The sequence below is a fragment of the Carcharodon carcharias genome, chromosome 1 (assembly GCF_017639515.1).
Source record: "Carcharodon carcharias isolate sCarCar2 chromosome 1, sCarCar2.pri, whole genome shotgun sequence".
NCBI classification, from domain to species: domain Eukaryota; kingdom Metazoa; phylum Chordata; class Chondrichthyes; order Lamniformes; family Lamnidae; genus Carcharodon; species Carcharodon carcharias.
Genome location: NC_054467.1, coordinates 171261400 through 171282589, shown reverse-complemented (window position 1 = coordinate 171282589; position 21190 = coordinate 171261400). Strand labels below are relative to the sequence as shown.

The 21190-nt window shown below is 42.6% G+C and overlaps 2 protein-coding genes across 6 annotated transcripts in view; both read left to right on the top strand.

Moving 5' to 3' along the window:
• The window catches only part of ipo11 (importin 11), a 699237-nt gene that overhangs the window by 42878 nt on the left and 635169 nt on the right, over window positions 1–21190 (top strand). For all 5 annotated transcript variants that reach the window (XM_041187080.1, XM_041187063.1, XM_041187071.1 and 2 more), the window contains one exon: window positions 1417–1561. In XM_041187080.1, the coding sequence (XP_041043014.1) occupies window positions 1525–1561 (37 nt within the window). In that variant the 5' untranslated portion in view covers window positions 1417–1524. The remainder of the gene's footprint in view (window positions 1–1416; window positions 1562–21190) is intronic.
• On the top strand, window positions 18665–18991 carry LOC121283995 (cytochrome c oxidase subunit 7B, mitochondrial-like). The gene has a single exon (XM_041198882.1). The coding sequence runs from the start codon at window positions 18665–18667 to the stop codon at window positions 18989–18991; it is 327 nt and encodes a 108-aa protein (XP_041054816.1).

The following is a 21190-nucleotide window of genomic DNA, read 5'->3' as shown; positions in this document are numbered from 1 at the left end:
TTCAATGGCATTATCATTGCTGAATCCCCCACTATTAACATCGTGGGGGGTTACCATTAACCAGAAACTGAACTGGACTAGCCATATAAATACTGTGGCTACAAGAGCAGGGCAGAGGCTAGGATTCTTGCGATGAGTAACCCACTTTCTGACTCCTCGAAGCCCGTCCACCATATACAAGGCACAAGTCAGGAGTTGAATGGAATACTCCCCACTTACCTGGATGAGTGCAGCTCCCACAACACTCAAGAAGCTTGACACCATCCAGGACAATGCAACCTGCTTGATTGGCACCCCATCAACAAATATTCGCTCCTTCCACCACCGATGCACAGTAGCAGCAGTGTTTACCATCTACAAGATGCACTGCAGGAATTCACCAAGGCTCCTTAGACAGCACCTTCCAAATGCATGACCACCAACATCTAGAAGGATAAGGGCTGCAGATAGATGGGAACACCACCACCTAGAAGTTATACTCCAAGTCGCTCATCATCCTTCCTTGGATATATATATTGCCGTTCCTTCACTGTTGCTGGGTCAAAATCCTGGAACTCCCTCCCTAACAGCACTGTGGTGTACCTACACCACATGGACTGCAGCAGGTCAAGAAGGCAGCTCATCACCACCTTCTCAAGGACAACTAGGGATGGGCAATAAATGCTGGCCCAGCCAGCAAAATCCACATCCCATGAACGAATGAAAAAACAACAAGGTTTCACAAGCGATAATTTGATAATGATCAGATAATTTGTTCTTGTGATGTTGATGGATAAATATTGAAGAGGACACTGGGGAGAGCTCCCCTTCTCTTTGAAATAACACCATGAGATAGTTTACATCTGTCTGAGAGAACAGATGGAGCCTTAGTTTAACTCTCCTGAAAGGCGACACCTTTGACAGCGCGGTATTTCTTCAGTACTCCGCTGGGGTGTCAGCCTAGATTTTTCTGCTCAAGTCTCTGGAGTGAGACTTGAACACAGCCTTCTGATTCAGGTGAGAGTGGCACCAACTGAACCGAAGCAGACAAATTGTTTTCATATGTCACATTTTAATTCAACTGCATTGAACATTGTAAATAAATTTTTAAGTTAAAATTATCCATAGTCTGTGTGCACACCTTGTTTTAAGAGGGAAGAATTCCAATTCTAGTGTTATATTTGGTGGACTGTGTGCAGTTTATGGTGATTTGAATGCAATGGACTGCATCAGTATAAAATATTCCTTTGAAAACCTTATCGTCAGTGAAGATGGTGATATGAGTTTCCTCCAATAGCATTCATATTACTTATGCTGTTTTATTGATCTACCGTATTAATCTGTTGAATCGTTAGAGGAAGTGTTATTCTTCACTTATTATCCAGGATTAATTTTTATCTCCATGTATGTTCAAAGAGCTTTTTATTTTCTTGCCAGGTTCTCTATGGATATCAATAGTGCTAGCAGTGTTGTTCTGCAGGCTTTGACCCAGGCTACTAGTCAAGATACAGCTGTGCTGAAGCCAGCTGAGGAGCGATTAAAACAATGGGAGACACAACCTGGTTTCTATTCAGCTTTGTTGGTGAGTTATAGTTTCATAGTTACTTAAAATGGCTTGCGTACACCTCCCATTATAGTTCATAAGATAAGCAAATGTAAAAGCTTGGTATGCAATTGGCAGTTACACAAGCAATTAGTCTAATTTGTAATCATGTTTGGTTGAGTGGTGAGTGAATAACTGCTTTCTTAAATTCATAAAGTATACATAATTTACTATTCTGCAACAGTTTTATGTACAGACTTAGGCTCTCATAGACGATGGAATATCAATTTAAGACACTAATTTTATTTGGCCAATGTTTGAAAGACAAATATTTAGGCTACTGTTGTGAGACAGTGCTTAATCTGTGATCTAAATTGCACTGTAAACACTAATTTGTGCAGTACCAAATTTTATGAGCATTTATTAAATTCAGAAGGTTAGTTTTTCAGAAAATTCACTAAGTATATACTTCACCCTATCTTGGAAAGCCCAAGAACATGGGTGATATATTTCCTGCAAATATTTGCTAATTTTATTGTTGATCCAGTTATGGGGAAAATACCTTCAGCCGTTTTATCCATTGGTGGGATGCGACCATTGCTGGTTCGGCCAGCAATTATTGCCTATCCCTTATTACCCTTGAGAAGGTGGCGGTGAGCCGCCTTGAACCAATGCAGTCCATGTGGTGTCCGTACACCACAGTACTGTTAGGGAGTTCCAGGATTTTGACCTAGCGACAGTGAAGGAATGTCAATAACAGTTCCAAGTCAGGATGGTGTGTGACTTGTAGGGGAACTTACAGGTGGTGGTGTTGCCAAACATCTTATGGCCTTGTCCTTCTAGATGGTAGAGGTTGTAGGTTTGGAAGGTGCTGTCAAAGGAGCCTTGGTGAGTTGCTGCAGCGCATCTTGTAGATGGTACACACTGCTGCTCCTGTGGGTGATGAAGAGAGTGAATGTTAAGGTGGTGGATGGGGTGCCAATCAAGTGGGTAGCTTTGTCTTGGATGGCGTCAAACAATTTGTGTGTTCATGAATTGCACTCACCAAGCAAGTGGAGAGTATTCTCTCACACTCTTGACTTGTGCCTTGTTGATGAGACAGCCTTAACTGCTCTTGTCGCCACAGTATTTTTATGGCTAGTCCAATTCAGTTTCTGGTCAATGGTAATCCTCAGGATGTTGACAGTGGAGGATTCACCGATGGTACTGCCATTGAATGTCAAGGGGGATCGTCAGATTCTCTCTTGGTGGAGATGGTCATTGCCTGGCCCTTGTGTGTCGTGAATGTTACTTGCCACTTATCAGCCTGAATGTTGTTCAGGTAATGCGACATATTGACGCACTGTGTCGGTATCTGAGGAGTTAGGTATTGTGCAATTATCAGTGAACATCCCCAATTCTGCATTTATGATGGAGGGAAGGTCATTGATGAAGCAGCTGAAGATGGTTGGGCCTGCGAAACTACCTTGAGGAACTCCTGCAGCGATGTCCCAGGACTGAGATGATTGACCTCCAACAACAACAACAACTGTCTTCCTTTGTGCTACACATGACTTCAACCAGCAGAGAGTTTTCCCGCTGATTCCCATGGACTAATTTTGGTGAGGGCACCTTGATGCCACGCTCAGTCAAATGCTGCCTTGAAGTGAAGGGCAGTCACTCTCACCTCGTTTCTTGAATTCAGCTCTTTTGTCCATGTTTAGAGCAAAGCTGTAGTGAGGTCAGGAGCTAAGTGGCCCTTGATGAACCCAAACTGAGTGTCGGTGAGTAGGTTATTGCTGTTTAAGCACCACTTGATAGTACTGTCAATGACACCTTCCATCACCTTGATGACCGATAGTAGACTGACGGGGCATAATTGGCCGGGGTTGAATATGTCCTTGTGCATTTGTAGACAGGGCAAACATGGCCAATTTTTCCACCTTGTCGGGTACAAAACAGTGTTGAAGTTCATCTAGAACAGCTTAGCTAGCGGCGTGACTAGCTCTGGAGAACAAGTCTTCAGTGCTACTGCCGGAATGTTCTCTGAAATCTTACTGTGTCCAGACAACCTTATTTATGCAACCGAAGGCATCACTGCCAATGGTGGAGAACTTAAAAGCAGATTTGCTCAAAATACAGAGTTGGAGGAGGACAGGTAACTCCAACTGTGAGGCTGGGGACTATAGGGATGGGAAAGGGGCGAGGCCACGGAAGGAAGTGAGAGCAAGGATCAGAATTATTTAATGGAGGTGTTGCTGAACCAGGAGCCAAAGGCGGCCATCAAGCACAGTGGTGATGGGTGCACAGGACTGTGAATTAAAAAGCCTCAGCTACACTTTTCCTTGCTGGCAGGCATTAATCGAGACACAACTATGACATTAGGCATGACGTGACACTCACATTGGAATCTGTGTGGCTTCATTCTAGCTTGGAGTGGCTAGGAATTTTTATCCTCCGTTTCTTCTCCTCAAGCATGTGCATGTTGACTTTTCATAAATCGATTCCCCATTGACTCTAACAATGACAACATGGAGTTAAACAGCATCTTTAAACATAGTGAAACAACCCAAGGCACTTAAGAGATGTGCTTGCAGATCATGTTATGTGTTGAAACGTCTCCATCTTACTGTTGAAATTGTTGTAACTGTCAAACTCTGGGGATGTAAAAAAAGGCAAAGATTTGTTTTGTTCAATCAGTTGAAGTGTTGATCATAGACATTAGCAGTTCAGGAAGGCTGCAAATGGATCACATGGGAAGCATGGGATGAAAGGACACAGAAGACTTCTTAGAGTGAGTGTGAAATAAAGTTCAGAATTTAGTGGTCAATATAAACCCAGAAGCTGAAGCAAGATGTGCTACAAGCAGGAAAATCAATTTCTGACCATGAAACTTACTATAGGATGGCAAACCTTTGGGGATGGACAGCAGTGATTCTCAACTAGACATGTTTGGCATAGATAATGAAACACTAAACAGGGTTAAAGTGTACACATTATTTGCGACAGATGAATTTACACAATGGTAGAGTTGATTGGGAAGGGCAGAGGTAAAACAGCAATGGATGGACATCTATTCAGATCCATAGCAAAGGATATGCAACCCCAGAACCAAAGAACCTTTCACAGCAAACCATTTTATTAAAAGATCTGGTAGATAAATTGAAGATGAGTTCTCAAAAATATTCATCTCTGAAACTATTTCACTGGTTTTCAAAATTTTAAAATCATATTACTCATGCAATTACTCGTGCGTGATGATGTGATCATGCATGCAGACTGTGGCACCGGTGAATGGGCTGATGGGTATGTTCTGATGACGCAACTTGTGGGAGAAATTGTACATGTGTGGGTGATTGGTACCAGGAGTCAGTGTTGTACAATTGTAAAATGTTGGTTCCGTTATGTCAGTGAATAGGAATAAAAGTTAGGCACCATTGACAGCCAAATGAAGTGACAAAATTTAGTATTTTATGTAGCCTGTGTTTGTGGCAAATTGTTTTTCACCCAAATGTTTAAATATACACCTGTTGAAAATATATAACTTGATACAACATTCATAAGAGTTTACAATTTATGAATTTATATGTTTAACAGCCAGTAAAGTGCTCAACTGCTTGAAAGAGGCGAAGAGAGAATGCTTTTAAGGTTGTGCACAGTGCAGATTGCCAACTGTTGTGCTCTGTTGGTTAGGTCGCCAATAGAAAATAAACTCCAGAAAAATTTATAATGTTGCAATTTCCACTTGTCTTCTTTAACATCTTTGTAGGTCTCTGGATACTATCAAATCTGGTTCTATAATTTAAATATATATTTTTATAAATCCTTAAGTAGTTATTGGATTGTGGAATTGTTCTGGAAATGAAACAGTTCTTTGTACACCACAGGCATGTGCATTTTACTTTGAGAGGTACTTGATAGAACTAGATGTTCATCTCATCAGTTTCAGAAGTGATTGCCAGCCTTATTCTGCTTCTCAACAGTCACTGACTGATTACCTGTTAATATAATGTTTTCTTTCTAGGTGGAAATTAACATTATATTTATTCTCAAGAGTATTGTATTAGCTTTTGGCTATTTTCTTGTAACACAAGGAAAGGGAGTTGACCATTCAGCGCAATGAATGGTGGATCAGGCTCAGTTACATCATGGCTGATCTGTATCTTAAATCTATCTACCCATAGAACCATAATGGCACAGAAAGAGGCCATTCAGCCCATCATGTCCGTGTTGGTTGAAAAAACTAGCAGCCCATTCTAATCTCACCTTTTAGCACTTGGTCCATAGTCTTGCAGATTACAGCATTTCAGGTGCAGATCCGGGTACCTTTCAAATGAGCTGAGGGTTTCCACCTCAACCAGCAATCTTGGGCAGCAAATTCCAAACACCTACCCACCCACTTGGTGAAAAAGTTTTTCCTAATATCTCTTCTAATCCTAATAGCAGTCACCTTAAATTGTGCCCCCTGGTAATTGACCTCTCTGCTAAGGGAAACAAATCTTCTCTGTCTACTCTATCTAGGCCCCTCACAGTTTTGTACACCTCAATCAAGTCACCCTTCAGCCTCCTCTGTTCTAAGGAAAACAACCCTGGCCTACCTAATCTCTCCTCATAGCTGCCATTTTCCAACCTTGGCAACATTCTCGTAAATCCCTTCTGTACTCTCTCCAGAGCAATCATGTCCTTCTTATAATGTGGTGACCAGAATTGTACTCAAAATTCCAGCTGTGGCTTAACCGGCATTTTATACAGTTCCATCATTACATCCCTGCTTTTGTATTCTATATCTTGTCTAATAAAGGAAAACATTCTATTTGCCTTCTTTACCACCTTTTATCTACCTGTCCTGCCACCTTCAGGGACCTGTGGACATGCACTCCAAGGTCCCGTGTCTCTTACCCCCCCCCCCCCCCCCCCCCCCCCCACCCCAGTATTCTACCGTTTATTGAGTATTCCTTTGCTTTGTTTGCTCTCCCAAAATGGGACAAGGCACAAATCGGGAACATGATAGAATACTCCCCACTTGCCTGGATGAGTGCAGCTCCCACAACACTCAAGAAGCTTAACACCGCCCAGGACAAAGCAGTCTGCTTGATTGGCACCACATCCACTCCCTCCACCACTGACGCACAGTAGCAGCAATGTGCGCCATCTACAAGATGCACCGCAAGAATTCACCAAGGCTGCTACGACAGCACCTTCCAAACCCAGGGCCACTACCATCTAGAAGGACTAGGGCAGCAGATAGTTGGGAACACCACCACCTGGAAGTTCTCCTCCAAGTCACTCACCATCCTGACTTGGAAATATATTCCCATTCCTTCACAGTTGATGGGTCAAAATCCTGGAATTCCCTCCCTTACAGCACTGTGGGTGTACCTACACCACATGGACTGCAGCAGTTTAAGAAGACAGCTCACCACCACCTTCTCCCACCTGGGAGACAATCTATCTACCCTGGAAATTTATCTACCTTCAAGGATGTCAGTCTCTCCAATACATCCTCTCTCATTATGCCTATTGTATCTAATATTTCACACTCCTCCTCCATAACTAGAATGTCTACATCAACCCTCACCTTTATGAAGACAGAGACAAAGTACTCATTGATAACCTCGCCCACATCTTCTGCTCAACACACAAGTTACCATGTACATCTCTGATGGGCCCTACCCTTTCCTTAACTATCATCTTGTTCTTAATGTACTGATAAAACATCTTTGGGTTTTACTTGATTTTTACCTACCAATATTTTTTCATATCCTCTGTGCTTTCGTGATTTCATTTTTTACTTCACCCCTGTATTTTCTATATTCCTCTAGGTTTTCTAATGTATTACTTTTTCTGTGACTCTCATAAGCATTCTTTTTCTGCTTTATCTTACTTGTATGCTTCTAGGTAACCAGGGGACTCTGGATTTAGCAGTACCACTCTTTTGCTTTGTGGGGACATGTCTATACTGTGCCTGTAGAATCTTGCTTTTGAATGCCTCCCACTGGTCTGTCACTGATTTCCCTCCAAGCAGCTGTAACCAGTCCACTTTTGCCAGATCACCCCTCAGCTTTGTGAAATTTTGTCTTTCACCAATTTAGAACTTTTACTCCTGTTCTGTCTTTATCCTTTTCCATAATTATAGCAGATCTAACCCTATTATGGTCACTATCTCAAATGGTCACCCACTGTTGCTACTTCCACTTGCCCAGCTTCATTTCCTAAGACTAAATCTACAATTGCGCTTCCTTTTGGTTACATCCTGGCTGAAAAGGTTCTCTTGAATGCAGTTTAAGAATTTTGTACCTTTTGTGCCCTTCACACTGTTTGATATTAGGGTAGTTGAAGTCCCCAATTATTATTACCATGTTGTTTTTGCACTCAGAAATTTGTATACGTATTTGTTCTTCTATCTCCCTTACTATTTTGAGGTCTGTAGTACACTCATAGTAGTGTAGCTGCCCCTTTTTAAAATTTCTGAGCTCAACCCATATGGCCTCGTTTGACGATTCATTTATTAGACCATCCCTCCTCACATCTGTAATTGTTTCTTTAACCAATAATGCTATACCCCCAGTTTTTTTTGCCGCCTCTCTATCCTGTCTGAACACCTGATCCAGGGATGTTGAGTGGCCAATTTTGTGTCCCTATAAGCCAAGTTTCTGTTATAGACACATGGCAGCATACATCATTGCTATCTGTGCCCTCAGCTCATTGGGCTTTGTTTGCTATACACCTTGCATTTTAATATTTAACTTTTAACTGCCAAATTACTGTGCTTTTTAACCTTGTGATTCTACAGGGCAGAAGAAGCATTGTTAATTTTCTTGTCCTGCTCCCTGCTCTGAATTTGTATAATTTGAATCTGCCCTCAGGTTCCCAATCCTTGCTAACAACAGTAGCAGATCTCCCTAAAAGGACATTTGCCCTGGTCTGTTTCAGGTGTAGACCATCTTGCTTGTACAGATCCCACCTTCTCCAGAACTGGTCTCAATGCCCCAAAAATGTGAAGCCCTCCCTCCTGCACTGGCTATGCATTCATCTGGTGTATTCTCCTATTTCTATACCCACTGGCATGTAGCCTTGAGAGTAGATTATGACCTTTTGAGGCCCTACTTGATAATCTCTTTCCTAATTCATCCCTTTTTCTACCTATATTGTTTTACCAATGTGGACTAAGACCTCTGCCTGTGCACCCTCACCCTCAAGAATGTTGTGTAGCAGTTCAGTGATATCCATGACCCTGGCACCAGGGAGGCAACGTACGATCCTGGAATCATGCCTGTGACCACAAAAGTGCTTATCTGCTTCTCTAACTAAGAATCCATTCTCACTATGGCTCTTCGCCTCTTCTTCCTCCCCTCCTGTACAGCGGAACCACCCATGGTGCCACGAACTTGGCATTTACTGCACTCCTCCAAGGAACCAACATCCTCACCAGCATCCAAAATGGAATACCGGTTAGCGAGGAGGACCTCGTGGCCCTTGCACAATGTACCTGGTTCTCTTGGATTACCTGGCAATCTCCTGTGCCCTTTCTGCCTCCATGCCCCTAGCCTGCAGTGAGACCACCTCTCTGAATGCGCTATCCACGTAGCTCTCAGTCTCGTGGTTGTGCCACAGTGACTCCAGCTGCCGCTCGAGCTCTGAAACCTGGAACTCAAGTTTCTGAAGCTGGTGACACTTTATGTGTATGAGGCCATCTAGTTCACTTGTAGCGTTCATGACTTCCCACATTCTACAGGACAGGCATTCCATGTGACTGAGCTGCTATGCTTTAACTTTACTATACTTGCATTAACTTTGTTTTACTTTGGTATACTTACATTCACAGAATCACAGAAGAGGCCCTTCGGCCCATCGAGTCTGCACCGACATGTGAGAAACACCTGACCTACCTACCTAATCCCATTTACCAGCACTTGGCCTCTAGCCTTGAATGTTATGACATGTCAAGTGCTCATCCAGGTACTTTTTAAAGGATATGAGGCAACCTGCCTCCACCACCCTCCCAGGCAGCACATGCCAGACCGTCACCACCCTCTGGGTAAATAAGTTTTTCCTCACATCCCCCCTAAACCTCCTGCCCCTCATCTTGAACCCTTAAGTCCCCTCGTGACTGACTCTTCAACCAAGGGGAACAGCTGCTCTCTATCCACCCTGTCCATATTAATTTTACTTGGACTTAACTCAATAAACCTTACTAGCACTGAGAAATCCGAGTAATACTTGACATACTTTATGCGTAGCAATAAAACTTACTTAAATCACCACCTTTCCCCGTGCACCAAATTCACTATTCACTCTGGCTTCAGCTCACTTATCTGTAGTGTCCTACCTCCTTGTGCGCCCCTTACCCGCCTTGGTTCTGTAATCCGTAATACCCTTCCTAACAAAAATTAATCGCAGTTTTAAAATTTTCAGTTGATCTAGCCTCAACAGCCTTTTGGATGGAAAAGAATCCCAGTTTGTTATTAACCTTTGTGTGGAAAAGTGCTTCCTCACTTCACCCTTGAACAGCATAGCTCAAATTTTGAAGTTTTGCCCCTTTGATTGGACTACCCCAAAATAGTTTATCTGTCTTACCCAATAAAATCCTTAAATTACCTTAAGCATCTCAATTACCATTTTCAATTTGCTGCTTTACACAACACTTGCTGCTAAACAATGTTCCAGATTATTTTCTTCATTTTGCTTTTGATATAATATGATTTGCCTTCTTGATAGTGTGTGCAGTAGAAGGATCTGGTATATAAAGGGTTAATGTGGGACTGAGTACAGTACTGCCCACACAGTGATATAAGAAGGCACATGACCCAGAGTCAGGGTCAGCCTGGAGATGGACATAGCTGGGTTAAGATCTAGACTGGAGTCAGTTCCATACCTGCACCCTTTACTCTGAATATGTACATAACTATGAGCTGTTAACAAAGGCTTGCTGTTAACGTGCTCCAGGCTATGAAGCCTAGTTCATGGTGTGCAAAGCAGGATTCTTCATGGTGGCAGACTCGAGATTAAAACCCCCCATCCTCACAAGAATGCTGAGAAACTAAGAAAAAGGACATCTTCAACATATTCTGCACTGAACCTGGCTCCCAACGGAAGCTACAGGCGCTGAGAAAATTCACCAGAAAGTAAAAGCTCCAGAGACAGAAGAGCCTGGAAGCAAATAAGAAAGTTAGACTAATAATATAATAATATAAAAACAGAAAATGCTGGAAAAGCTCAGCAGGTCCGGCAGCATCTGTGGAGAGAGAAGCAGAGTTAACTTTTCGAGCCTGCATGACTTCTTCAGAGTCATAGAGTCATACAGACTTGAAATGTTAACTCTGTTTCTCTCTCCACAGATGCTGCCAGACCTGCTGAGTTTTTTCAGCGTTTTTTGTTTCTATTTCAGATTTCCAGCATCCACAGTATTTTGCTTTTAACTTAAATGTAGAAATTTTACTCAAGAAGCAGAAGACTCTGTTGCATTCTCCTTGGAAGGCCAGCTTTAGCAAGCAACACATACAACCTGCAAGGGTGAGAGAACATTTTTAAATTCCAGGCCAGCCATTCCTGAGAAATCCCTTTGAGTTATTCAGTCTGAAGTGCCATTTGAAAGTGACCCGTTACTAAACCCAAGTCCAGACTCTTGAGTCTCGGCCTGTTGCTCCCGAATCCAGCAATGGGGAAAGAATTTTTTTGTCTGCTCTGGCTGTCAGGTTTGGAAATGGCAAGCTGGCGATTCTTTTCCAAGAATCCTGACTCGTAATGCGATACCTCTGAATTAAGTCGGCAGCCAGCCAACCTACGCTGCTATTATGGCCCCTTCTTCAAGCAGGAGTGAGAAGCCTACCAAAAACTGGCAAGTGCGGGAAGACCCCCTTGTTCAACTTAACCAGCGAGGTCATTTTGGAAGCCTGTAATTTCTTGAAAGCTGTACCCACACTTCTTAAAATCTTCAAAAATGGATTACAATTCCACACTAGCAGCGTCACTAGGATTCACCAATGGCCCAGACCAGACACAGAATTGGGAGTCTTTGGAGGAGAAGATTTTTAAGGTACAAGTGCTGCTGCAGGTCTCAATAAAAAATCAGAGGCAGAACAAGTTAATATGCTTCCTTACTCGATTGGGCCAATAGCAGATGGTATACTTGCATGACAAGCTATTGATAATCATCAGCTAAATTCGATGTTTTGAAATCTTTCGACTGTTTCAACTTAAGATCCAATAAAATACTGGAGAAAGCTAAATTTAATAAGTCCATCTCCCTGGGGACCCTGTTGATTCCTTCATTAATGATCTCTGTAGGATGGCAGAAGGATGTGAATGTGGCAACTTAAAGTCTGAGCTCATCCGAGTCACAATCATGGGTGTTGCAGACGGTTCCCTCTCTGACCTCCTACAAGCTAAAGATGATCTTACCCTCAATAAGGCTATTGAGTTAGCTAGACTGTCTGAGTTACCTGAACAACACAAGACATCCCAAGGGGAGTGAGCACTCCATGGGGCAGAAACCAACCCTCAGTCCACCATATCAAGTCACAAAAACGCAGGGACCACCCAAGTCAGGGAAAACAATTCTGAACTGCCCAGCAGAGCAACCTTGCCAGTGCTGCAGTGCGAAGTGCCCTCATTGGAAAGATCAGTGCCCTTTGAGTACTGCCCAATGCTTCCACTGCAACAGACAAGGACACTTTGGTAAACTGTGTAAGTCAAAACCCCAGCACCACACAGACCTCCCAAATGCAATCCACAAGATTGAGACTGAAGACTCAGAAGCCACACAGCCATTCTTCCGTGGGGACATGAGAGATTGTGGTTTGTCGTTTTGGAATGCTGATATCCTGGTCATCTAACAAGTTTCAAACTAGATTTAGGTGCCAGCCCTGTCAGCCGAGGAACTATGGCTCCAAGGCTTTTGGATTCGAACAACAGACACCACTGTGTGGAGTAGGGGTAGTCTGACTCCTGGTTCTCGGCATGATCCTTGAACCACTGAAGTATGATGACAAATATTTGAGCTGATTGATATATGTCATCTGCAATCAGCCTTTCTCTCCTGAGCAAAGAAGCCTGTATAGCCCTTGATCTTATCCAGCCGGCAGAAGACATTGAGGCTTCCACAGCCATTAGTCGGCCAGAACGGTATGGTTCTGAGTCCTCGAATGCTAAACTATATTCAGACTCTGATCTCACCTGTGATCTATCCTCTTGTTGCAGAGCAGGTTTGCCATCATTATTCCAAGTCCTGGAAAGTCCTAATGGTCAGACCAACCTACTGCACACGAGATTAGTGGAAGTGGAACCAGAGAGGAGCCTCTACCTTCAACTATGATGATGGCATAGTCAATTGACACACCAACCACTGTGGACACACAGCAACTTCCAGCCAGCATGCCAAAGCCACAAGAGACACCTGGAACCTGGTAGTAGTTGCACACCATCAGCGATAAGAAGCAGAGGTGAACATGCTACTCAATCTTCTTGCCATAGGAACACTCTTCCTGAGCCCCAGTGAGCTTCCAGACAGCCTAAACGGAAAAGAGAAGAAAAAGCACAGCCAAGTAGATGAGTAACCTGCAAAAAATGATCAAGAGTCACTACAACCATATGCTGCCAAACCAGCCAGACCACCAGGTGTGGTTTAACATCAAGCAATGGAAGAAACAGGTGAAACCATGCCCAAACACCAGTCCAACCTCCAAGCCAACAACAAGAACAAGCAACATCACTCTCCCGACAATGGCAAAAGAGATGTGGAAGGGTTATAACACCTTCAGACCATCTGAACCTCTAAATTCAAGGACTTGAAGGGGGATGAAGGGGTATTGTGAATGTTATTAATACTATAATAGCAATAATGTTAGAATAGCGTTAAGATTGTAACAATAAGGTGTATGCACAAGACAAGTAATGTAAGGCTTGAAAATAACTGAACTAAGTATATCCATGGGTTAAAGACTTGGGAAGTGTAGAAGGATTTGGCACATAAAGGATTAATGTGGGGCTGTCCTCTTACAGTCATGTAAGACAACACCTGACCCAGAGCCAGGCTCAGTCTGGGGATGGACAGAGGTTAAGACCGAGAATGCAGTCAGCTCCATACCTGTACCCTCAACTCATAACTATATGCATATTTGGGGTAGTTAATAAATACTTGCTATTAACATACTTTAGACTATGAAGCCTACTTCATGCTGTCTGAACAGGAATCTTCGGAGTGGACTTCAGCTTATTAATGTACTGAAGTCTGTACAAAGCACGAACATTTTAGTGCCTCAAAGAATCATAATTTCATGACTGTCTTGAGGGCCGGAAACTTGTAACAGCAGCTGTTAGATTTTAAGCAAAAGTAATGAATTGAGTGACTTATTTTACAGCCTTGACTCAGTGGTTTCACAGTTTCATCTGATTTAGAAAGCCATGGATTTAAGTCCCACTCCAGGATTTTAGAAATCAAAACAGAAAATGCTGGAAGCATCAGGCAGCAGTGCCAAGAACAGAGTTTGGGGAAGGGAAAACTTGGATGGTTCAATGCTACACGATTCTGACGGGCAGAAGAGTTGGGGTTGATGGTGAAGCCATGAAGGGATTCAAAACAAGGATGATAATTTAAAATTAGGGACATTTGGCAAGTTGAAGTCAGTGTAGGTCAGTGAGGCCTGTTGTTTATCGGTGAGTGAGGTAGAGTGTGGGATGGGAAAAATACATATTTATGGATAAGGTTTATGAAGGATCAAAATTAAGAGGCTTCAAAGGAGTGGATTGGAGTAACTAATTTTAGAGATGACAAAGGCACATCAAGCTTTTTTTGTATTTGTTCATGGAATGTGAGGATTGCTGGTAAGGCCTGCATTTGTTGCCCAGCCCTAATTGCCTTTCGGAAGGTGGTGGTGAGTCATCGTCTTGAACCACTGCAGTCCATCTAGTATCTCTTTTCTGAGGCAATCTCTTGGGATTGAGCGGACTTGCTTCCACTCGAGTTTGATGAGTTCTGAGATGACTGAGTCCAGTGCGCAATCTGCAGACTGTGGGGCAGGTGGTCCTTAAAGGGTTGGGTAGATGGGTTGTTTGGAGGTTTGTGCACACACTCCAACACCTCTACCTCACCTCTGCACATTCTCAACAAAGTCTTTCTAAGTGTTTGATGCCTTCCTGAATGAACCTTCTTTATTTTGGTCGTTTACAAGCCAGGATCTCCCACGAGTCAACAGGGATGTTCATCCTCTTAAGGGATGCTTTGTGTACATCCCTAAAGCTTTTCTACTGTCCTCCTGGGAGTCTACTGCCACAACTGAGTTCTGAGTAGAGCAATTGCTTCTGGAGCTTGGTGTCAAGTATACAGGTGCCATGTCCCACACAACGGAGCTGGTTTTGAGTGATTAGCGCCTTAGTGCTGGGCCAGTTGGCTTGGGAGAGGGTGATGTTGTTTTCTTGTTATCAGATTTGGAGGATCTTGCGAAGACATCGCAGGATGATGTGTCTCCAGTGCTTTGAGGTGCCTGCTATCGGTTGTCCAAGTCTCGGAAGCCTGTTGCCCAGTAAAATGTAACCTTAGTCACGTGCTTGAGATGTTGGCCCTCATATACTCTTTTTACCAGTCAGCCAAAGGCTGAGCTGGCACATTGGAGGCAATGATGAACATTGCCGTCTGTATCTGCCTTTGTTGCAAGGAGGCTCCCAAGATACGCAAAATGGTCCACCTTTTCCAGGATCTTGCCATTGATCTCAATCCATAGGGAGAGGCGTTGCTTTGTGGGAGCTGGTTGTATGCCATCTGGTGTTGGTGCATCCACATTGTTGTTAGGAAAATGACATTGGAGACTGTATAGTCAACCCTGAAATGTAGTTACAGGCCTCAATTGTAGAAAGATAGCATTGCAGTCCAAGCAAGTCATTAGACTCATTAAATCTGTACTGCTTTTTTCTTATATAAGTCACCTTGTCCCACCCCACTCTCCTACCCAGTTCTTGTGCCCTTAATATTGCCCGTTTTACAAATAACTATAGGATTATTATTTTTAGAGTAGTTTACTGCACCAATTTTGACTTTAGATTTTGTTTTCCAAACCCCCACTTTAATTTTTCTTAAATTTGTTCTGCCTGATATTTTTCATTCGGTGGAAGCAGCCTGCCTTGACTTTCAAACTCTAAATAATTTTGAAGATCTCCATCAGGACACCACCAAACCTTTGAATGAAGATAGCCAACCATCTCAAACCTCTCATATATACTGCAAGATACTGCAGGTCTCTTATAGAGAGCAAATCACTACTTGATAGTGTTCCTGATGCCATTACTCTGGAATTTATTGTTTGCATTTAATTTATTGGATATTTTATGTTATTAAAATGAGCAGTGGATATATTGGTTAAGTGGTCCAATTTTTTCCATTTTTAGCAGAAAGTGTCAGTTTCAACTGCTCTGTGGTTGGTTAGCACAAGTCGGATGCAAGGTCAAGCTCCTCCTATAATTTCTTAGCAGTGCACTTTGATCCCCAACCATCTAACACGTTCATTTCTGTTGATTCTCATCCTTTGCTGAGTTAGTTGAACTCAGCCAGTAAAGCTCGGACAGTCGCCTCTACCCTTGATCAGCCAGCCTTCCTGCTTTCAAATAGTGACTACTGCTAGAAAGTGTTTCATTTGATAGTTGTCTTGATAGCTGTCTTGATGAGTACAGAAATAGCTAAGCTGTGATTTTTTTCTTCAGGCCTATTAATATATTTGCATTCATCCGGGATAAGGAATTTCTACCGTTTGGCAGAATTATGACTTTTGGATAATGGGAGTTATGCCTTTAAATTTTTTTTCCTGACCACCCCCTCCCTTCGGCTGAAACTGTCTTCAACGCACCCGAAGTTGGGAGGAGAGAGTCTGAGCCTGTAAAATCTCCACTGGGAGTAGGCTCAGGGGTGCTGTCACTTCGAATCGCAGAATTGTTACAGTGTAGAAAGAGGCCATTTGGCCCATTGTGCCTGCACTGGCTGTCTGAGCATTTTAACTTAGTGCCATTCTCTTGTCTTTTCCCCATAACCCTGCACATTGTTTCTATTTAAATAATCACCCAATACCCTCTTGAATGCCTCAATTGAACCTGCCTTCACCACACTTCCAAGCAGTGCATTCCAAACCCAACTACTCTCTGTGTGAAAACAGTCTTTCTCACCTCGCATTTGCTTCTTTTGCAAAACACTTTAAAACTTTACGCTCTGGTTCTCAGTCCGTTTACAAGCGGGAATAGTTTCCCCTTACCTACTCTGTCCAGACCCCTCATGATTTTCAAACTTCTATCAAGTCTCCTCTTGGCCTACTCCAAGGAGAACAGTCCCAACTTCTCAATCTTTCCTCATAACTAAATGTCTCATCCCTGGAACCATTCCCTTAATCTCTGCTGTGCAATGTGTTCACATCCTTCCTATAGTGTGGTGCCCAGAACTCTACACAGTACTCCAGCTGAGGTCTAACCTGTGTCTTATATAAGTTCATCACAACCTCCCTGCTCTTGTACCCTATGCCAAGATTAATGAAGCCTAGAATACTGTAAGCTTTAGAAACAGCTCTCTCAACCTGTCCTGACGACTTTAATGATTTAGGAACATATACACCCAAGTCTCTCTGCTCCTGCACACCCTTTAGAATAGTACCCTTTATTTTGTACTGTCTCTCCATGTTCTTGTAACAAAGTGTATCACCTCACACTTTTCCACATTGAACTTCACCTGCCATCTATCTGCCCATTCCACCAATGTGTCCATGTCCTTTTGAAGTTCTACACTATCCTCCACACAGTTTACAATTCATCAAAGTTTTGTGTCATCCACAAACTTTGAAATTGCCCACTGCACACCAAGATCTAAATCATTTATATGTGTCAGGAAAAGCAAAGGTCCCAATACCGACCATTGGGGAATTCCACTACAAACGTTATTCCAGCCTGAAAATACCCAATAACCATTACTGTCTGCTTCCTGTCCCTCAGCCAATTTTATATCCATGTTGCTCCTGTCCCTTTTATTCCATGACCTATACCTTTCCTCAAGTCTGTTGTGTTAGTGTATCGAACGCCTTTTGGAAGTCCATATACACCACATCAGCAGCCTTGTCCTCATCAGCCATCTCTGTTATCCCTTCCAAAAACTCCAAGTTAGCTAGACATTATTTTCCTTTAACAAATCCATGCTAACTCTTCCAAAATAATCCACATTTTTCCACGTGACTATATTAATTCTATCCCGAATAATTGTTTCTAGACGTTTCCCCACCGCCAAAGTTAAATTGACTGGCTTGTAATTGCAGGTCAGATGTTTACAACCTTTTATGAACAAGGATAACCTTTTTTTGAATAAGGTTTGTGCAAGGCCAGATCCGGCTGCCTTCACTCAGCCAACCGGTAGGGTGGCCTGCTGCTGGCCTTTAGTGGAGCCCCATGGAGTTTGTTGGAGGAGGGAAGAGATGGGAGTAGCAGAGCCCGAGTCTCTGTGGGATTCTGTAGGCAGGAGGGTTGAGGAGGACGTGGCGGAAAGTTGGGGGGAAGGTGCCAGAGGAGAAGGTGCGGGGAAGAGGAGGGAGCAGAAGGGTCCGAGTATCTACGGGGTTTGGTGGGTGGGAGGAGAATCAAGCAGTGGAACCTGAGCCTCTGGTTGCTTCAGCAAGTGGGGGCTGGGTGCTGGGGGAGGATGAGGGCAGGGGAAGTGGAAGGGGGGAGCAGTGGAGCCTGGGTCTTGGCTGGTTGTAGTGAATTCACACCAGTTTTCTGAATGTCACCACTTTTGTTTTCTGCGTGTTGAATTAGAGCAGCAAGCAACAATAGCTGGAAAGTATAACCGACAAGAAATGCAGAAATATCATACAACCCATGTGCTAGGATCAAAAACCTGCAGATTTTCACTATTTTTTGCCAACTTTCAGTCATGATTGCTTGGCCGTGAAGGGGTCTCTGGGACCCGAGGATATTCTCGTATTGCTGTAAGGCCCTTGGAAAGACCAGACTCCTGACTGAGTTTACAGAGGGGTATTGGGAAGAGGGGCTGCTGAATTTGTGAGGGAGATGGGTTGGGAAGAAGAACTCTGAATGAGTGATTTTGTGGAAGGCTGAGAAGAGGTTTGTGTCTCAGCGTGGTGGGATGGGGTGGAGAGGGGCATTACTTTGTTTTCTTGAAGGGTAAACGGGCACGCGGTGGAGATGGTGCCTTTGACCAAGAGTCTGTTTTCCCTGTCTGGTCGGAGCATTTGTCAAATTGTAACGAGACAAGCTCACCGCAAAACTGGTCCTGACTTTCATGACAAGTATGGAAATGCTATCTTTGTGGGTGGATTAGCATTCTGTGTTGCAGTCTGGAGTTATGTTGCGACACAGACTGGACTCACATGGAATGTGTCTCCTATTTGCAAGATCACCCCTCAAAATTGGAGGGAAGACTGGAAGAATGGACCAAGTGTTTGCAAGAAATTGAATCTTCTGTCACCAGGGAATAGAAAGAGCTTGGTTGAAACCTGCATGAGTACATGAAGTAACATTTTTAGAAAGTACTTTAAAAATGCAGGTTTTCATATTTGTGATGTATATGTTGATCTAAAATAATCAAACTTTAATAATTGCATCATGATTGTTACTATGGTGTTTTGTTTTTGCTGGCATTTGAGGACATGTTAATTTTCAAGTTTGTTTTTATTTTTTCATTTATGGGATATGGGCATTGCTGCAAAGCATTACTTTTTTTTCACGTCACTTTTATCCTATATACTATCACTTTTATTTGCTGGAAATAGAAGTGTTGTACCCATCAGCCTGAGTTGCAATTTCCCTTATTTTAGAAATCTTGTAGTCTTCCAGGTATGATCTAATGGCTGTTGGGATGCTGTTTCTAAATTCTTCCATCATTATAACTTCTCTCTCATTCTCAAAAGTCTCCTCTAACGTAATTAATCAAAACCAACAGTCAAACAACATTCTTTCTCACTGGAAAATACTACAAATGTTTGATTCTGCCTTCAGTGTATGAAATTGTAATTGATGCACTTTGGGGACAAGCTCAAGCATTAAGTACTGCAGTTTTCATTGCCTTGTAATTTGAGGATTGTTCTTTCGACATTGTTTTCCCTACCAAAACACTCTGCAAAATGTGTCCATGTGTCCTTTGACCACAGTAGCTTGTAAGCCATCTTGCCAAATGACACAAAATATCTCTCAACTCAGTCCTCAGTGAATTCAGGCTAAGATTCTTTGTTAAATCATAAGTTGGAGTGGAATTTGACTTATCACCTGAACTATTAGCTTCTCTTTCACCCCGTAACCAAAGCTTTTCTTTAGCCAGTTCATACTGTCTGGCTTCTTTCTCTCTTTGAAACAATGTCTCTTTCTCTTTCTTCTCTTGCTAATATCTCTCTGGCATTCAATTTCAAGGCTGCACATTTCCATTTCTTTTGTTCTCTCTTTTTCTCTGTCCAGTTCGAGCTTTTTTATTCTTTCTCTTTTTCAAGCTGCATCATCTGCAACTGCATTCTAGCTATCTCAAGTCGAGTTCCAGTTCCTCGTGGTCAGGCTTTTCTTCTTCCAATCTCATGCTGTGCTATTGCCTCAAACAGTTCTGCTTTTTTAGCCCTTGCTTTTAATTCTTAACTTCATCTTTTCTGCGAATGTTATTAACCTAACCATTTTTAGTTGTTGCAAATAACTCGGGGATAAATCTTCCCTCTGCAGCAAAGTCGTGGCAATTGACAAAGCCATCCTGCTTCTCAATAAGTTTAGTAAAATTCATCCTGAAATCCTGATAGCCTTAACTTTAGCAAGTCCCAGCACCCGCATCCATCTGTAGTTTTGAAATCCTGCAAAGAGCACCTAATTTTATGATTCAGTAGAGACTAGCAACATTTAAAAAAAAAAATAGAAATCCAAAATCCCAATAATTACCAAAAGAATGAAGTTACAAGGTCCCACGTTGGAAGATTCTTTTTACTGTACAAGAGTCAAATAAAGCAAACGCTAAATACTATCTTAGCCAACCAACTATATGTGAACATCCAGAATCAACATAAGTTAAACATGAATCAACAGGCAAATTGATTATAAACTGTTTGAATTATGCATTAAATGGCAGGTACAACTAAGATCTTACGAATTGAATCTGCAGTCCACGCATCTTATATGTCATCAAGCTCAGTCACAAAGACCTTCAAAACTCTGTCTTTCTCAGTATTTTAGTAGAGGACTTACAGCATAAAAACAGACCATTTGGCCCAATTGATTTGTGCTGTGTTTTTCCTCCACCTGAATCTCTTTCCACCCTACTTCATCCAATCCTACCTCATCTACTTCTATTTGCTATCATCCTATTCCTTTCTCCCTCATGCACTTGTTCAGCATCCCCTGAAATATTATGCTATTTGCCTCAACTGTTTCTTGTGGTCACAAGTTCCACATTCTAATCACTCTGGATTTTTAAAAAGTTAGTCTTAAATTGTTTATTGGATTTATTAGTGATTACTGGATACTTATGACCCCAAGTTTTGGACTGCTCCACAAGTGGAAACATCTTTTCTTACTTCATAATTTCATTACTCTTGGTAATGGACCGTCAAGCCCCTCTCCTGGAGTATATTCTGTGCTTTCTACCTTCGGTGCTTCTTCAAGTGTTGCTCAACATAGAGGAGCACTGATTCATCTGAGGGAGGGTGGTAGTCAGCAGGAGGTTTCCTTGCCCATGATTGA